The following is a 19581-nucleotide window of genomic DNA, read 5'->3' as shown; positions in this document are numbered from 1 at the left end:
TGGACGGTATTTTAAGTACCGTCCTCCCCTGAGTCCCTGCTAGCCGTGGAATCGAGCACGTGAGGTCCAGATCACGCGGGATCTGCCCAGGCAGGGACTCGGTCCTCGTCAGTCACTGGCAGCGCGCGACGTGACTCTGGAGGCCGCCGGACGGCGTGGTCCGCGGCGGCGGTAGCGCTCACCCTCGGCCTCGGGTGGCGAGCTGCTACGTGCCCTAGAGATTGGCAGATCTCCTCCCCGCGCGTCGCGTTCAGCATCCGGAAGAAGCCATCGTCCCAGCACGTCGTGTCGGCGTGGCACATCGCGATCGCGCCCGCGCCGGTCGCCGCCGTGCGGGCCCTCTCTCTGAGCTGCCGCCGTCAGCAGCTCGACGCGGAGCGCCTCCACGCCGACCGGCCGGTGGCGGTAGTGGACCATGTACGGGTAGTGCATCGGGTGGCACGGCTCCACCTCCCGTCTGCTTGCTGCCGCCGCCGATGCGCGCGACCCTGGCTCGTTCGGCGCCACGGCGTACCTGGGCCGACGGCCTCCCTCCTCCCCGTGGACGACGGCGCGCGGCGCGCCGGCGAGGCACGGGACGCACGGCACGCAGCGGACGCGGCGTCGCTGCGACGGCTTAGGGCGGACGGTAAACTAAATGCGTCCGGAACTCCGGATCATCACCACGGGCCCGCGCAAAGCTTCCATGGGCTCGAGCAAGAGGTGGCCAGCCGGCCGGTTTCGGCAGACCGCCGGTCGCCGGAGATGCACCCAAGCCGCCGTCGGGGATGAAGCCACCAATTCCTCGCGCCGCGACCTGAACCCGTGGACGACGGTGACGACGGCGCGCGGCTCGCCGGCACCCAGCGCGCGGGCGGCGCGCCTGCGAGGCACGTCACGCAGCGGACGCGGCGTCGCGGCGACAGCCAGGGGAGGATGGTAAACCAACCGGGTGGACGGTATTTCAAATACCGTCCGCCCCTGGGTCCCTTTCAGCCGTCGGATTGATCACGTGTGGTTCAGATCATCGCCACAGGCCCAAGCAAAGCGTCCATAGGTTGATGGACTCGAGCTAGGTGGCAAGCCGGCCGGCCTCGGCTGACCGCCGGAGATGCATGCGCGCAAGCCGCCGCCGGGGCTGAAGCCGCCACATCCTCGCGCCGCGACCTGAACCCGTCGCCTGCGGCGGAGCACGGCCGCTCTCGCCGTCAAATCCACGATCTCGTCGGCGAATCTCCCGAACCCATGCGGCGGCCGGCTTGCGTTCCGTGAGGAGGCGGACGACGAACCGGCCGACGCTGTCCTCGATGTCGTTGGGCAGGTCCCGCCGGAGCTTCCTCCAGTACTCTTCGTCTTCGACATATGGATCCCCTTGCCACTCCCGCCGCGACCTCCGAGGACGGAGTCGTGCATCAGCGGGAGCTCGTCTCTCTGAGGAACGTGATGCCATGTCTTCTTCCTGCTTCCTCGATGAATCCGCTGTCTCCCTCTTCGGCTCTTCCAGTTGCAGCAGGGCCGCGAGCTTTGGGAGGACGGCACCCATCGGGCATCGGCTATCGCTGCCGCGGCTGCTGCCATGATCGTGCGCACGGCGGAACGGCGCCAATGGTTTATGTTGCTCGGCTAACTAGATTTTGGTCACCTCTAGTACGCTGACTCGATAAAGAACACAGGTGAAGCATTGCTTGGGGCAGCAAGCGGAACGGCCAGGGATCAGCCAGGTCTCTAGCTCTTTAGCCCTTTCCTTGTGTACACATTTGACGGGACACGAGTTTTAGCTTACAAATTCATGCTAAAACTCAATGCTCGTCGATTTTTTATTTTAAAAGGCCACTGCCATATCATTTGAGAGAAGAAGCAAGCAAGTCTAGTACAAAGTCTTGATTACTTTCCATCTCGGTGTCCAACTTTGTTACTGACTCGTGTACCTTTGTCCCTTTGTCAAACGGTGGCACATGTGTGGTGAATAAATTGCTAACACCTTATTAGGCATGGTTTGGAGAAAAATGTTTGGCATTGTTCGGAAAGCAAATGAACCACAACAAATCCTGAGACACCTGCAGCAGCAACAAAATGCTCTTCAAACAAACCTTTGGCGCGTAATACGATTATTATAGGACAAGAAACGTTGAATGTGATAGGGGCAGTAGTACCTAGCAGAGGCTAGAGCTTATATGATGATGAAATTTCTCACAATGAAGCACATGTCGTAACATGTTTTCTAGATATGTTTGAAACTTGTTTGATTTATAAAAAAACCAACAAGTGCTGCTGATTGTTGACGACATTCATTATCATCCTGCCAAGGAACATTCAAGACTGACTATGAACGCTAAACCAAGTATATATAGTTCAGAGTTCAGACTCGTTAGATTTTCTCCTCACAAGACAAACTGCTGCCAGACATCTAATACCAGTCATGCTCTTTGCACCGGCAGACATCCCTCTTATGTGACGAAGGACCACCGATCTCAAGTGTGGTGCTAGGGTGTGAGAAGCTCTTGATCTTCTCATGTACCACATCGCTTATAGCGACATCATCAGCCACATTGATCACCATCTTTTTAAGTGCCTTCTTGCACATGAACAAAAGCTTCACCAAGTCGACATCTTCATCGGATCCTGTAAAGAAATGGAATTCTACCTCCTCAAGCAAATCCAGGGTGACATTGTCGGTCTTCAGCATCTCTTGTTGAACACAAGGGCAATGTAAAAATTCGCATAGAGACACCTGATAAAAAATAAAAAGCTTTGCATGATGTGTAATCAACTTATTATAAAGAATAAAGAACCAATATAATGTAATATGTGTCCAGCAAATGAGTACCAAGAGTAGTTGTTGGTATTAAAGCAAAGCAAGCTTACTTTTGGTGCATTATGGTGGATCAACTCAATCTCCAGCTTAGTAATGACACCACATTGCTTCAGGAGATGAAGCAAGCTCGACTTAATTGAATGTGCAACTACTTTTAGCCCTACTGTTAGAGCCTTGCACTTGGGAAGCTTCCTTGTATTCTCCAAGAATATAGGGTAAGCATTGGGGAACTGTGTCAACCAGATAAAAAAGAGTAGATAAAAATATATATCATGGTCAAAGAGAACAATGCGTATATCCTCAACGACTACTATAATCTACGCCAGCGTCGAGTTTTCACATAGCTCCCAGTGTAAAAAAAAGGAAGTTGAAGAGTAATTGTTCTTTATAAAACTGTTAGAATGGTACTTGAGCTTCTGGCATATCGCTGGGGAAATAGTGTCGTCAAGGGAGTATGAAACTAGCCATTTTTACAAACGTAAGTAGCATGAGCTTCCAAAGTGACTATCAGTAAGTGATTGATAAGCTTAATTCGTATTAGCTTTAAATGATTTTACTAATGCTAGTTGGTTCACTTTTATTTGTCTCTGCTTTGCTCCAATTCCCCCATCCCAAGTTCCCAACTACGTACTAGTGTCACAAAAATTACACAAAGTTTTCTCTTTATTGAGATCTATATAGGAATTTAATATTGTATTTAAAAAGTGAATTAAGAATAGCATAGGCTGATAGGCGTATGCGCACGCGTCGTGTCAAATATTCAGCTTTTTCAGCTGCAGAAGAAGTAGCACGAGAGCGATCGGCAACAGAGACTCACTGGTGGAATGACGAGATGGAGGCTCAGTTGATCCGCAGCATCAAACCTCTCCAGCAGTTGCGGCATCTGAGACCACTGCGTCACCGCCAGCCTGTCGAGACGGCGACCCGTCCCGCCGGTGAAGCGGTGCCGAGCCGGATCGTAGTTGTCGTCCCACTCCACCTCCGTCAGCATTGGGGCGGCGATGCGGGCTTCCTCGTAATCGCATCCGTGGACTTGCAGCCACTCCAGGCTCGGGGCGGCGACGTCGAGCCGGTTCCCAACCCCGACGACACGCAGCGCGAGGCGCTCAAGCGTGGCGGAATGGATGGAGACGTCACCGTCGACATCCAGCATCGCGAGCTCGAGCGCCAGCAGGCACGGGCTTGCGTGGATACGACGCGCCTGAGATCGCCGCCGCTCACACGGCCGAGAGTCACGCTCAGGATGCGCAGCTCCGCGAACGCGCCGGCGCCAGCGGGTGGCAGCCGGATCCGGAAGCAGTACACGAACTTGGCGTTGAGCCAGAGGGTGCTCTCAAGGATCGGCACCTCGAGCTCCTCCTCCTCCGCGTCGTCCTCCGGCCGCGGCGGGGGTTCCTTGCAGGGCAGCAAGACGTGGACCTCTCTCGGCGCGCGCGCCGCGGCGAACCGGAGCCACGACGCGGCGCGGGCGGCGGAGACGGGGCGCGACATGTCGGTGAGGCCGACGGCGAACCTTTCCATCGTGGGCGCGGAGTACGCGTCGAGGGCGGAGTCGACGGCGTCCGGTGTGGAGGAGTCGTCGAGGAAGATGAGATCCGGGATCTTGGTCCAGACGCGGCGCCATCGGCGTGACAGCACGCTGGTCCGCGCGGCTTCTCTTGTGGAGTTGAGGCCGGCGAGGATGGTGACGAGGAGGTTGTCGCAGAGGCCGCTGATGCGGTCACGGTCGGCAGCCGCGCGCGATGGCTCCATTAGGGTTTTGTGGCGGCGGAAGGAGATGTTGAGAAGAAGAGGGGCTAGGATTTTATCCTCTAGATTGGGCTTGGGTATACATGTCCATGCAGCCCGCAGCCCGTTAGCCCGCCCGAAGCACGGCCAATTTGGCCCGGCCCAAGCACGGCCCGGTTCGGTCCAAATCGTGCCCGGGCTGGCCCAGCCCGCTCCCCGTGCCCCGGCTTGGGCCGTCACCCCACGCCCACAGCCCATGCCGTCACAGAGTTAGCAGGCCGGCCCGGTAGCGGCCCGCTAACTCCAAAGGCCTACAGAAGCACACAGCCCAGCCCACGGCCTTACAACGACTCCACTCCCCCCACCCCCCCCCGACTCGTCCTCTCCCCCCAACCCCCCACCCGCGACTTCACTCCCCCCCTCCAGCACGCCCCGACGCCCCGTCTCCCTCCGGGCGCCGGCGGTGCCCGGGAAGCCGCCCCCTCCGGCGTCCGCTCCCTCCGAGGGCTCGCCCCGCCGTCCACGCCACTCCCTCTGGCCTCGCTCCATCCGAGCCTCCGAGAGCTCCCCCCGTCGTCGACGCCGCATCGCCGACCCCTCCGACCCCGCTCCCTCGCCCCGCCATCCACGCCGCCCCTCCGAGCTCCGAGCCTCCGACCTCCGCTCCCTCGCCCCGCCGTCGACGCCGCCCCCTCCGGCCTCCGCTCCCTCACCCCGCCATCGACCGCGCCCCCATTCCCCGCAACCCTAGCCGGCTAGATCTAGCGCCGCCTCAAGATGGCAACGGGTAGAAAAAACCCGCAAATCCGCGAATACCGAACCCGTTGGGCGCGGATTCGGGTTTGTGTTTATACCCGCGGGCACGGGCGCGGGTACAATTTCAAACCCAATGGGTATTTGCTAATGGGTTTCAAAATTTGATATCCGAACCCGCAAATCCGCTGACATGTGGGCCCAAACTACATCCATATATAAAACAGCTTCTAGGGTTTCCTCATTCCGCGTCCACCAGACCACTGTCCACTCCCGACCCAGACCCAGCCGCCACCCACGCAACCAGCGGCCAGCGCTCCCAACCCCATCCGCTCGGGCGCTCCGCGCTCGACCCCCAGGCCCAAGGGCACCGCTCCCCGCCTCCCCCTCCGGGCTCCGGCCGCCGGCCCGCCGCTCTCCCTCCGGCCAGATCCCCTCCGGCTCGGCGTTCCCCTGCTGCCGTCGCGCACTCCACCCTCCGCCTTCCTCGCCGCCGTCCGCTGTCCCTGCCGCTGTCCCCGACCGCCGCCGCCTTCTGCCTTCCCCGACGTCGTCCCCGGCCGCCGCCGCCCTCCGCCTTCCCCGCCGCCGTCCCCGGTCGCCGCCGCCCTCCGCCTTCCCCGCTGCCGTCCCCGGTCGCCCCCCCGCCCTCCGTTGTCCCCACCGCCGTCCCGGCCGCTGCTGCCCTCCGCCTTCCCCGCCGCCGTCCCCGGTCGCCGCCGCCCGCCACCCTCCGCTGTCCCCGCCGCCGTCCCGGCCGCCGCCGCCCTCCGCCGTCCCCGGTCACCGCCGTCGCGTCCTCCCCAGATCCAGCGGCTGGCCTGGCGCCCTGGCGGGTACGGGCATGCCCGCGGGCATGTGTTACCCGCGGGTAGCGGGCGCGGGCGTAAGGTGGTGCTCGTTGCGGGTGACGGGCGCGGGTGCGGGCACGGTTTTTGCTCCGCAGGTTCGGATTTACAGAGTCACTATCCGCGCGGATAGTATCCGTTGCCATCTATAGCGCCACCGGATGGGGAGTGGGAGCACTACTCGCGCCGCCTCCCTACCTCGCCTCTCCGCCACCGCCGCACTTCCTCTCGCCCCTCCTGCTCTACTCTGGCCTCTCCGCCACCGTAGCCTCTCCACCGCCGCCGTCGCCGCTCCCGCGGCTGAGTACCGGCGCGGCGGCGCGCCCCATCGTGGGCCGTAAGAGGCCCGAGCCCGACAAGTAGGCCGGGCTCCGCGGGCTGGCCCGGCACGAAACAGGCCCGCGGGCCCGTGCCTGGGCTGCCGGGAGAGCCTGTGGGCTAGCACGGCACGGCCCGCTACGATATTGGGCCGGGCTAGGCACGGCCCGGCTAAGAACGGGCCAGCCCGGGCTCGGACCAGGGCCGGGCCGGGCGGCCCGAATGGCCATCTATAGGCTTGGGCTTATCTACGTACACAGCGGTGAGATTAGCATGTGTTTGGTTTGGAGATGGGTTGGGTCCATCCTTATTTTTCTGGGTTGGGTTCAACCTACCTAGTATTTGGTTAAAGGGTTGGGTTAGTTCCAGTTTCCTGTTTGGTTTGAAGTTTAGATATGTGGGTTGAGATAACCGTGTGTAACACCATTAGACAACTTTTTGTGAGACCCACCTGTCAGTCTCTCTACTCGCCTTCTTCCTTTCCCTTCCCCTTCTTCCTCTGCCTCTCGTCGCCTCACCCCGCACCGCTCGGCCGCTCCTCCCACAACCCGCCGCCAGCCCCGCTCCTCCGCCTCACCTCACCCTGCTCCGCCTGCTGGCGTGCCTCTGCCCGCCCCCCAGCACCGGTGGCTCCACCCGCCCCCACACCGGCGAGCTCCTCCGCCCGCCCCCAGCGCCGGTGGCTCCGCCCACCCGCCCTCGTGCCGGCGAGCTCGGTCGCGCTGGTGGCTCTGCCCACCCCCCACGCCGGTGGCCTGGCGTGCTCCTCCGCCCGCTCCCCAGCGCTGGTGGCTCCGTCCGCCCCCATACCGGCGAGCTCCTTCGCCCGCCCCCAGCGTCGGTGGCTCCGCCCGCCCGCCCTCGCGCCGGCGAGCTCGGTAGCGCCGGTGCTCCGCCCGCCCCCGCGCCCACGAGCTCGGCCTCGCGGCCGTCGCCCACGCCCCCGCAGACGGAGCCGAGACGGCGTCGAAGTGGGTTGGAGTGGTCCGCTCGATTTGAGCGGACTACTCCGACCCGCATTTGAGGGGAATATACCCCTTCGGGTTCAACCCAACCCACATCAAACCTCCAACCAAACGGGGGTTCAACTGTGTTGGACCCGTCCCAACCCACCCCGACCCAGCAACCAAACACACCATTAGAAAACAACTGCTGTTTGTTTCCGCTTTTATGGATTTCGCTTATATGAGAATCAAGATTATGAGATAAGCCAGCTGCCTGGAGAATCAGCTGTCTGGATAAGCTCAGTGTTTGGCAATCTTGATTATTTTGAGTCGATTCTTTGAGTGGTAAAATATCTAAAATACCCCTAGGCTGATAATGTTTCCTTTTTTTACTGAATACTAGCAGAATTCAATAATTGTTATATTTTTTTGAGTGTCTCGACTACATAATTATTATTTTTAGCATCACAACTACATAATTAAATTACAATTAGATTAAATATAGATTAATATCATAAATATACCAAAAGATGTTTTTTTGTAGAGAAAGGAATTGAAGCTAGCTATGTTTATACGTCAAAACATGTGTTTAATATGATGAATATATGTGCTAAGAACAGCTTGACATGAAAAGAATAGCTCAAATCCTGTAGGGGTGCTGGTCGGGGTGGGAGGCAGAGTCGGGGTGGGATGCTCCGGCGCTGCTCCTCGGGGATGAAGCGACGGCAACGCGGCACAGTCCAGGTGTCGGGAAGGGGCAGGGCGCAAATCAGGATGCTGCGGCGCTGCTTCAGGTCGGGGAGAGGCGATTCAGGGGCCGCCGGTGCAGCTCCGTTCGGGGAACGGCGGCGCAGCTCCAGTCCGGGAGTGCAGGGCGGCGGCGCAGATCCACTCCGGAGAGGTAGGATGGCCCGATTTCGGTGGGAGTGGGAGACGGAGGAGGGGTATAGAGGGGAAAAATTCTTCCGATTACCTGGTAAGCGAGTCCAGTGATGCTTCTGCGGGAATCGGCCCGCACGTTGTGCTGGAGCTTCTGTGAGAATCGGCGGCCGATAGAATCGACAATTAAGCGGTCAGTTTGGGTGGGATTTTCGATTTTTTCCATCCACAATTGGATTAAAAGCGGAAACAAACACGCCCGCAGTCAACACATGCACTTTTACCTTTTCATCCATATACCTTCTATATGGCCTCACCAGCTTCTCGTACAGTCGCAAATTTGACAAAGCCAAATCCTCTGGACTATCCAGATATTACATCGGTAATTACTCTGGCTGCATACGTACTGTGTTGTTTCATAACATCCATGTGTAGAATTAGCACTGGAAGAGAAAGTTGAGCAATAATAATTCAATACCTTCAATAACCTGACCGAATTTCAAAATTACTTCTCTAAGCCCCTCAGATGTTGTGCGCTTACTCAATCCTGCATTTGGAGCAAATGAAGAACACTAATTGATGATACAATACAGCTCGCTATTTTTAAATCTCTATAAATAACTCTATTTATATATGACTAGCTGACATTATTTTTGAAACAGGCTACTTATTGTTTGGAGGTATAAGTATAACTTATATTTGCATAATTAGTACTATGTACTAATTACAGTGTTACAGCGTGCTCTGCTTTCTTTCTTCTTTGCATTTCGTTGAATAAAATAAAATACCATTGCCTGCCTTCCTGACAACGACTATCACTGCCGCATCGTCAGTAAAGCTGAAAGGATACATTTTCCTTCAAGGCTGTGTTTAGTTCCCTTGAAATTCACTGTAGCGGTAGGGAAAAAACACTGCAGCACACTATAGTACTTTTTGTTTGTTTGTGGTAGATATTGTCCTACCATGACCTAACTAGACTCAAAAGATTCGTCTCGCAACGTACATCAAAACTATGCAATTAGTTTTTTTATTTACCTACATTTAGTACTCCATGCATGTGTTATTTGCTACATTTAATGTTTCGATGTGATGGAGATGTGATGGAAAGTGATGTTTTTGTGGGGGGTTTTTGGTGGATCTAAACGGGGCCCAAGAATCAAGATAATATGGCATGCAAAGAATATCTACCATTTTAGATCAAGATGGTTCCCCTCTAATAATTTCAAAATAGGAGGAAGAGGAGTTCCCCTCTCGTCAGACTATCACTGTCTGGCATTGATGTCTCCAACGAAGGACCCATTTTTGGTTTTCGTTGGTGGGCTGACTTGATACTCCTCGGATGGATGGGCCACTTGCAGGCCCAACACGCGGAGAAGGTGAGCCACGCACTTCGGCTACTCCACTACTCCGCTCAGCTACCAACTTCCCATTCGTTGACCTCTTCCCCGCAAGCACCCAGGCGCTCGATCCCCTTCCTCTCGTCGCCGGAGACAGTCGGGGCACCCCGCGCCCCCCGCCGGGCAGATGTCGCTGCCGATCCGCCGCTTCCCCGAGGCCCCGGCGCCGCCCCGGAGGCCGGCCGCACTCCCCGTCGACCTCCTGGAGGAGATCCTCCTCCGGATCGCCTGCCCCGCGGACCTCGCCCGCGCCTCCGCCGCGTGCGCCACCTTCCGCCGCCTCGTCGCCGACGCCACGTTCCTCCGCCGGTACCGCTCCCTCCACCCGCCGCTCCTCCTCGGCTTCATCGAGTCCGTGTCCTCTGGCTTCCAACCCGCCGAGGCGCCCCACCCCAACGCCGCCGCCGCGCGCTCCGTCGCCTGCCCCGCCGACGGCTTCTCCTTCGACTACCTCCCTCCCACCAGATGGAATTGGAACCTGTGGGACGCCTGCGACGTCCGCGACGGCCGCGTCCTCCTCAAGAGCAGCCCTATGTGCATGATGGGCTATGGGGGCATCAACTTCCCGGAACTCGTCGTGTGCGACCCCTTGTTCCGGCGGTACCGGCTGCTGCCTCCCATTCCCGACGACCTCCTCGCCTCCGTCCATGTTCAGCAGCAGAATTTTCCATCGTTCGAGGCCTTCCTTGTTCCATCTGGAGAAGAGGAGGATGAGGCATCGTTCAGAGTGATTGGCAGGGCGCATCACTCGATCAAGTCTGTGGTATTTGTCTTCTCTTCAGGCTCTGGCTTATGGAGTGTCGGCACCACGTGGGACGATCTTAACTTAGGAGCCTCCATACTTCTTTGTCGCTGTTATGCGTATGGCTACATCTACTGGAAAGTGATGCGGGCCAACAAGTTATTCAAGCTTGACATCAACAGAATGAATTTCTCCATCATTGACCTCCCGCCTCACTATGACGAGCGTGATGTTATCATTGTGGAGGCAGGAGAAGGCAGGGTTGGGGTGTTTAGCCATATTAAGTTTGCCACGTCTGTGTATCATGCCATTCAGGAAAAGGAGGGCAATATTGCTGATGGGTGCCAGTTGGAGATGATAACACACTTACCTGCCAGTTATGATTTTTACATGGTTGGTGCAGCTGAAGGGTACATATGCTTTGTAGGATTTCCAAAAGATCGCAGGGTAGATGCAGCAAGCTTCTCACTTCAGGTTAAGACATTGAAGATTGAGATGGTCTGTAGGATGATGTTCCAGTCATTTTATATTCATCCGTATTTCGGTTACCCACCATCCATGTCGCCGAGAAGGATATGAAGTGGTAAGCCTTTTGTTTTCTGGCTTTTGTAGTTTTGCAGACTGTTTGAGAAATTGTTGTTTGGCATAATGCGGGGCTAAGCTTAGGTTTGTAGTGATTGGTTTTTTTTTGTGTGCATATTTCCATCTTTTCCAAGAATTATGGGTCCATGTAAACCTTCTCCGAGAACCTTATTACAATGATTTACTAGTTTTCAAGTACCTAGTATTTCCTACTGGTGCAAAGTAAGTCACACTCATGATCCATGATCTGTTCTGTTGGTCAATAATGCGCATCAATGGAACCTTAAAGTGAACAACTTAACATGTTTATGGCCTAGAAACCACATTTTTTATGGGTGTTTATAAGATCATTTTCAGAAAGTCAAAGGAATAATTAAGGCACAAGCTGTTGGACAAGAAATATAAGTTTGATTTCTCGTTTTCCTCCCTGCCATTCTCAAAACTAGAAATGCTTTTTCTTGTTAAAAACAGATTCTGCCGATATGCTGGCCCCTTAGAAAAACTTCATGTGAGCAAAGAAGATAGTATGGGATGTAATTTTGCAGGTCACAGTGTACTCTGCCTGATGGCTTGACTCTTTTCACATATTGGTAGATTATGACAGTATACATGCATTTAGATCCACTGGAGATACAAATTGGCAAATTGTATATCTTGCTAGGTTGTATTTTAACCATATATCTTGAATGCGAGTACTTTAGACTTCTATTTTGGGACAGTTTGTAGTAACCATTTGAAGTTTTTAGTAATTTCATTTATGATGAGCAGATATCCACCTTTGAGTGGATCATGTTGGGAGTCTTTCATTTTTCTTACTTCCTTTTTTCTTTACGACAGGTGTGTAGCAATGGACTGGAAGCAAATGTTTCAAATTTATCCACATCCTTATGATGTTGTTGGAAATTGATCATTCCTGGTAATGCTTGCCATGCTCACACAAGGTTTCTAAATACTAACTAAAGTGTCAATCTTCTAAGACCTTAGCACCTGCTTGGCATAGATTTTTGGAAATTCTTATGTTCTAGTGTTTGTATTTGTGACTATGACAAGTTAGCTGGCTTGCAGTATAAAGTTGCCAATTATACCGTGATGTGTTAAAATGAACAAATGAGCTGACTAGTTGTAGTGCTAAATAGCATCATTAGCTTTCACAAAAAAATGGCCCTCTGAGCATACTTGCCATACTTGTAATCTTTTGAAGTGTCAGTTGATGATGATGTTTGCTTAATTCGAGGTGTTTTAAACTTTTAATATTTGTCTGACTTTAAAAACAGTGTTTTGCACCTTTCTATTTTGAGGGAATCAGCTATACTGTCCCCTCCACCCATTTCCATAAAGTTGAAATTATGCATTGGCATTGAAACCGTTAAAAGTACATGTTTTCGCTGCATTTGCAATGGTGGCTCTATGTGCTAAATGCAGATATCAGTTGCAGGGCTAAATGGCATCAAGGTCAGGGGCTCCTCCATTGACATGCTGCTGTTTGGGAGCTAGACAATGATGATTCAGGCTTTTGCATTGCACTTCTTGGTGTTATATAATCTTGTACTCTACTGATATTGTCTGTTGAATCCCGTTCACTCTGATGCAGGTATCAAACTTAGCTGGTGTGTATATTTGTTACTGATCCATGTCGCATGTATGCTGTAGTTTACTCCATGTATCAACTATCGGTGGCAATTTCTGTGGGCTTTGTACGTTACAGAATTTAGTGTGTACATGTGGTGCTTGTCTTGGAGAACTAGGAGGATGATTGCAACAATCTGAGCTTTGAGTTATTGGAGTTGCATATATATCTTTTACAGTGTTTAACTGCTATCTCCTATACCTATGTCGTTGGGAAGCTCACATTCTGTAATATATGTAGGTACATAATTTGCACCTAATTGAATTGTTTATTTTTTGAATGACAACAAAACACTCCTCCGTCTCGACTCTCAAGCCTGCAGCGAAGTAGGAAGGGATTTTTCTCAACTTCGGGACCGTCGTGGTTCCTGTCTTCCTGAGAGAGGATGTGTTTATTGATGCATAGTGACTGAACATGTGCAAGTCTGCAAGAGAAGAAAATCTGCAGGTTTGGAGGTGTCCCCTCCCAAAACAGCTCGGATTTGAATTGGAGTGTTGTTGAACCCATTCAGTACTTGAAATTTGCATCGGTGTCTTGAAACGGGAGAAAGCATAGAAGGCCTCAAGTTATACTGGCAATTCCATAAGAAGAGAGGGAAAGACAGGTGATTCTGTTTTGAATTTTTTTTCAGCAAAGGACACGCGTTTTGGACAAAGAGCATTTTCGTTTAAAACTGCTGGATATTCTCACGCCGGCAATTTGGATCGTTGTCCATAGCAGGATCAATCAAGACAGTGCAGAAGAACTCATGTTGATTTTGTCCCCAAAAGACCTCAGCTTCTTAAGGTTGTCTCGTCCTCCGTCAAGTTGATGATTCAGTGCATCATACTCCCCAAATCTTCTATGGGAATTTTGAAATTCAAATGGTTTAGACTTCCCCAAATCTTCCACTCCGTCCAGCTCCACGCTCCAATACCCTCGATCCCCTTCCTCCCTTCGCCGGCTATGGCGTCGAGGGCTGGCCGGATCCTCCCCTGCCTCGAAGCCACGGAGCCGGAGCGGCCGCCGCCGGCCCTTACCAGCGACATCCACGAGGAGATCTTCGTACGCGTCGCCTCCCCCAGCGACCTCGCCCGCGCCTCAGCCGCGTGTATCTCCTTCCGCCGCCTCATCGGCGACCCCCGCTTCCTCCGCCGTTACCGCTCCATCCACCCGCCGCTACTCCTCGGCTTCATCAGCTCCGCAGGCTTCCAAGCCGCCGAGGCGCCCCATCCCTCCGCTGCCATCGCCCGCGCGGTCGCACGCGCCGCCGACTTCTCCTTCGACTTCGTCCCTCGCCCCAACAGCTTGAACCACTGGCACCCGTGCGATGCTCGCGGCGGCCTCGTCCTCGTCGACTGCAGGCGCTTCACGGAGGCCGACGAGGAGGAGCGCTTGTCCTTGGACTTCGCGGTATGCGACCCCTTGTCCCGGGGGTACCTGCTGCTGCCTCCCATGACCGACGTCCTGCTCGCCTCCGTCGAGCTCCAGAACCAAGACATGTTCAATTCCGGGGCCTCCTTTATCCCTTCCGGTGGCATGGAGGACGAGACATCATTCAGTGTGATGTGCTGGATGCATTCCAAGACCAAATTGGTGGTGTTTTTCTTCTCTTCAGGCTCTGATCGCTGGACTGTCGGTACATCTACCAGCTGGGATGATTTAGGCTTGCACGAAGAAGTCGACTCGCTGGGTTCATGCCAATGCGTGTATGGCTGCTTCTATTGGAAAGTAAACTACACAAACAAGTTGCTCAAGCTCGACATGGACACTATGGAGTTATCCACATATGACCTCCCTCCTGATCATGATGATGGGGATAGCGTCATTGTAGAGGCAGGGGAAGGCCAAATTGCAATGTTTAGTCAACTTGGTGCGGCCACACCTGTGGAATATTACAGCTTGTTGCAAAATGGCACTGACAAGTCCCATGAGTGGCATATGAAGCGTATCATCCCATTGCCAGCCCAGTATACTAGTGTATGCTACCTTAGCGGTCCAGCTGGAGGATACATTTTCCTAGCAGGCACTCCAAAAGAACAGGATGCAGGACATTCAGCGTTTTTCTCACTTGAGATTAAGTCTTTCAAAATTGAGATGGTCAGTAGGAAAACCTTTCCCTTCCGCTACGCCCTTCCGTATTTTGGTTTGCCTCCATCAATGTCTCCGAGAAGAATTCAAGGATATGAAGTGGTAAGCTTTTTATCGTAAGCCTTGCCAGTCTTTTGCATTTCACAGACCTTTAAGTTACTGTCAAGTGACCGTGATGCGGGAACGAATTTATATTTGTGGTGCACGTGCTAGTACTTTACATTTGTATTTGTCATGCTTATGCAAATATTGTAAACATCGACTACAACTTCTATGGAACTTCATGTTTCCTTATTCCTAGTATTTGTATTTGTGATTGTGACGGGCTCACCTTCTTGCAGTGCAAAGTTGCTATTTATATCATGACCCATTAGAGCAACTGATTTGAGTGGTACTAGTCTTTTGAGCATGTTTGCTGTGAAATACTGATTTATGAGCCTAAGCTCAGCTAAACAGGTCATTGCTAGGACTTTACATCTTTTTGTCGTACAACATTGGTTGTGGGTTCATCCAAGTTTTATCTAGGTCCTTCTGGTCACCTTGTAGTGCATCTGCTATTTGACTTTCTGCTTGTGTTAGAGACTTGCAGGCCATTCTTATTAACATGAATTTTCTGGTATAACATAGTAACGTACTCTCTGCTGCAGCAAAGGTATGTCACGCTCGTGAAATGTTCCATGCTCAACTGATGCCATGTAGGAGCCTTGCACTATTCAAAATCGTGATGATTCTTGCTTAATTCGTGGTGTTTTAAACTTTTAATATTTGTCTGACTTAAAAACAGTGTTATGCACCTTTCTATTTGAGTACTACTTTTGAGTTAATCAGCTAAACTGGTACTCCACCCTTTTCCATAAAGTTGGAATTATGCATTGGCATTGAAACCGTAAAAAGTACATGTTTTCGCTGCATTTGCAATGGTGGCTTTATGTGCTAAATGCAGATATCAGTTGCAGGGCTAAACGGCATCCAGGTCAGGGGCTCCTCCATTGACATGCTGCTGTGGGGGAGCTAGGCAATGATGATTCAGGCTTTTGTATTGCACTCCTAGGTGTTATATAATCCTGTGCTCTACTGGTATTGTCTGTTGAATCCCACTCTGATGTGGGTCTTGAACTTAGCTGTTGTAAATATTTGTTCCTGATCCATGTTGCATGTATGATGTACTTTACTCCATGTATCAACCATCAGTGGCAATTTTTATGGGCTTTGTATGTTACAGAATTTAGTGTGGACATGTCTATTATACCCGGGCAATGGAAATCACGCAGTAATATATGTACTTTGCACGTAATTGAATTGTTTATTTTTTTGAATGAGAACAAAATGCTCCTATGTCGCGACGCTCAAGCGTGCCGCAAAGTAGGAAGGGATTTTTCTCAACTTCGGGATCTTCGCGGTTCATGAATGGGTGTGTTTATTGATGAATAGTGACTGAACATGTGCAAGTCTGCAACAGTAAAAAAAATCTGCAGCTTTGGAGGCGTCCCCTCCCAAAACAGCTCTGATTTGAATGGGAGCGTTGAACCGATTTGGTACGTGAAATTTGCATCACTTTCTTGAAACGGGAGAAAGCATAAAGGCCTCAAGTTACACTGGCAATTCCATAACAAGAGAGAGAGAAATACAGGTGATGCTGTTTAGAGCTTTTGTTCAGCAAAGGACCGGGCATTTTGGACAAAAATCATTTTCGTTTTAAAACTGCTGGATATTCTCATGCCGGCAATTTGGATGTTTGTCCATTGCAGGACCAATCAAGACAAGGAGAAAATCTCTTGTTGGTTTGTCCTCAGAAGAACTCGACTTCTCGAGGTTGTCTCGTCCTGCTCCTTCGTCAAGTTGATTCAGTGCATACTCTCTTCTATGGGAATTTTGAAATTCAAATGGTTTAGACTTGGCAAAATTAGCTCATGGACACTCTTAAAAGTTGGCTTTTGCTACAAGCCACTAAAAGTACGTCTTTGCCACAAAACACTATAAATCCATGGTGATTTGCTGTGGGTCATATAACAGTATTTCCACCGCCAACAGATCATATAACACCTATCTCGGACCAGTGGACCCTTGTCTATCAAACAGACTTTGTGTCAGCAAACATTGACATTGTTTTGCCAAGCTTCCTATGTGGAAGAGCATGCTGAACAATCTTCGGATGATAAGGAAAAGATGTTCAGAAAAATCGTTCCCGAGGCTAATAACCTCTTGTGGCTAGCTTAGGAAAATGCACAAAATACTCAAAAAATTGCATAGCTAGATGATCACGGATGCAGAATCGCTATGGCCACCATCCAAAATCGTTGAGCTAAATAGTCAGAGATGGAACTCGATCCAGCAAGCCAAATGATCTCCGCCGCTCCAAAAGCGCTTGTACGGCCAGTAGCAAGCTCATCGTCTGATCTAACTTGTGGCTGCAAGCGCCGATGGATGACTACATCCGCTTACCATGCACCGATCAGCGGGAGAGTTCGTCGTTGCAGACTCGCTGTAGGGGCAGCACCGAGGACACCGCGGCTGCCGCGCGCCTGCGCCGCACCCCCCGGAAACGGGCGCCATATCTGCAGGGAACGGGCCACCTCTGAAAGAGAGAACGGCTGCCACGAGTTTGCTCGTAGGGGTCGCCTCCGTGAGCGGGTGCTGCCGCCGCGCATGGGCTCCAGAGAACAGGAGCGGGTACGGTGCCGCCAGGAGCAGCGTCACTGGGAGACGGAGCTGCTGAGTCGCAAGACGAGGAGCTCGATCCGTTCCGGCGAAGGGCTGCACGCTGAGGATGCTGCGCGCAGTCGCTGTCGGCCGGGAAGAATCGGCGCCGCTTTCTGTTCGCGAGCAGCGCATGCTATGGTTCTGCTTGTGGGGGAATTTAATCTTTTACTATTATATCAAAGACCACTCCTGATATAGTACTTTTATTTTTTTACTATAAAATTAGCACGGAAGAAAAAAAATATTTACAGATCTACCACTTTATCCTCCGTGGACGACAGCGCGACGGTCCAACTAGGCGCCACGTCACGTCACGTCACCTCCCGCCCCCGCGCCCGACCCGAGCTTTATCCAGCCCGTGTGCCCAGCTCCAGCCCAATCCACTCTCTTTCTCCCGGGTTCAACTTCACTGACTTGACGAAGCAAAGTCACGAAGATAAACAGTATCATGAGTCTGGATGAACAGTATTCCCTACCGTAAATCACTGTAGCAGTCACTGTTCACGGGAGCACTGTTCAGAAAGATACTGTTTTGCACTGTAGCATGTGTACTGTAGCGATCAATCCTGTCCATCCGTCTCAGATCAGACGGCCGGAAATACACCGAAAGTCACCGCTACAGTACTAGCTGACTTTGCTTCAGTACTTCAGAGAATCCCGTTCGCTTTCTCCCCTCCTCTGCTCCGCGACTGCCCCTCTGCCTCCGCCTTGCTGCTACGCCGCCGCCGCGGCAGCCTCGCGCCCGTCGTGGCCGCGGTGACTGCGTGCATGGCCTACGCCCGCTTCGCCGCGCGACGGCTCCGCCCGGGCCTGCACCGCCTCGCCGCGCTCCTCCCGGTGCTCACGTTCCTCCCTCTGCCCCCGCTCGTGTTCCGCGCGCTCCACCCGCGCCCCACGCGCCATCTCCACCTTCTTCTTCCTCGCCTGGGTCGCCGAGTTCCGGCTCCTGCTCCTCGCCTCCGGCCAGGGCCCGCTCCACCCGTCCCTCCCGCTGCCGGCCTTCACCTCCGTTGCCACGCTCCCAGTCACACTGCGGGACCCCAGGGCGGCCGCGGCGGCCGCGGGGCGCCAGAGCCTCGGGCTCGCCGAGTCCGCCGCCATGGCCGCGAGCCCCTGCCTGGAAAGAAAATCGACGCCCCTGCCCTTCATCGTCTCAGCTTAGTTTTCACCATCTACTGAAATCAAAACCAATTTCAGCCATCCGAGGAATCGCAAGTGTGCAAATGTGGTACGAGCCGAGAACAGTTGTGCAACCAAAATTTTAATCCTCAATTACTGCAGAAATACCAGCACAAGGAACAAATCGAATGAAACAATCAAGCCACAGCTACGGCGTTTGGTAAGTGCGACGCTGAATTACAGAATTGGTGTTATCCTTTTGTCAATGGCGTGCTTCATCAGTCACAATCCTTCATCGGAGTAGCGATAGCCGGACATGGCAGCGCGCTGCGGCGGCGGCCGGGAGGGCCCTCCCGGCGCGCAGTGCGGCTTGGGGCTCCGCGGCCACCCCTCCCAGCGCAGAGGAGGAGGCTGGCGTGCGTGTTACGCCTCGTGCGTGCGCGCCTCGGCGCCCCTGCGGGGGTGCTTGCGGCCTTCGCCGGGTCCGGCCAGATGCACGAGGCCATGTTCTCGTACCTCACGCTGCGGCCGCCCACGGGGGAGGCGGCCACCTTCTTCGCGCTGCACGGGGCGTGCGCGGTGGCGGAGGGGTGGTGGGCCGTGCGCCGGCGGTGGCCGTGCCCGCCGCGCGCGCTGGCCACACCGCTCACGCTGGCGTTTGTCGGCGTGACGATGTTTCTGGCTCTTCGTCGCGGAGCAGAGGAGGGGAGGAAGAGAGCGGATTGGGCTAGAGTTGGGCACGCGGGCTGGATAAAAGGGCTCGAGTAGGGCGCGGGGTGGGAGGTGACGTGGCGCCTACTTGGACTGCCGCGCTGCGTCCACGGGGAACAAAGTGATAAAATTATAAGTATTTTTTCTCTTCCGTGTTAATTCTGCAGTGCCAAAAATAAGAGTGCTATCTCAGAAGGTAGCTTTCATTATAATGGTAAAAGATTAAGGCCCTATTTTGTGCAGCTTCGGCGTTTGCGGCTTCTGACACTATAGTAGTAGCAGTACTGTGCCGAGGTGAAGCTGAAGCTGGGAAGCTCGATTTTCTGGCTTCATCAGCTTCACCATTTTTTCAATTCATTTTGGCCATTC

At 53.4% G+C, this 19581-nt stretch overlaps 1 protein-coding gene and 1 pseudogene across 12 annotated transcripts; both read left to right on the top strand.

Moving 5' to 3' along the window:
• Positions 1–9673: 9673 nt before the first annotated feature.
• Positions 9674–15976, top strand: LOC120690785. 12 transcript variants are annotated; one of them, XR_005681957.1, is made up of 3 exons: positions 9685–10986; positions 11823–11901; positions 12421–12803. XR_005681957.1 is itself a non-coding variant. In XM_039973601.1 (3 exons), the coding sequence occupies exons 2-3, from the start codon at positions 13423–13425 to the stop codon at positions 15695–15697; spliced, it is 1434 nt and encodes a 477-aa protein (XP_039829535.1). In that variant the 5' UTR covers positions 11818–11901; positions 12421–13422; the 3' UTR covers positions 15698–15976. The 12 variants fall into 12 exon arrangements, 9 of the variants coding, with proteins under 9 accessions (XP_039829574.1, XP_039829598.1, XP_039829592.1 ...); XR_005681958.1 differs by having other exon boundaries at positions 12415–12803; XR_005681959.1 differs by having other exon boundaries at positions 12408–12803.
• Positions 15977–17102: 1126 nt separating this feature from the next.
• Positions 17103–19484, top strand: LOC120695537 (annotated as a pseudogene).
• Positions 19485–19581: the final 97 nt, after the last annotated feature.

Source organism: Panicum virgatum, chromosome 2K (assembly GCF_016808335.1).
Source record: "Panicum virgatum strain AP13 chromosome 2K, P.virgatum_v5, whole genome shotgun sequence".
Lineage (NCBI taxonomy): Eukaryota > Viridiplantae > Streptophyta > Magnoliopsida > Poales > Poaceae > Panicum > Panicum virgatum.
The sequence above is the reverse complement of the archived record's forward strand: the minus strand, read 5'-3'. Positions and strand labels throughout refer to the sequence as shown.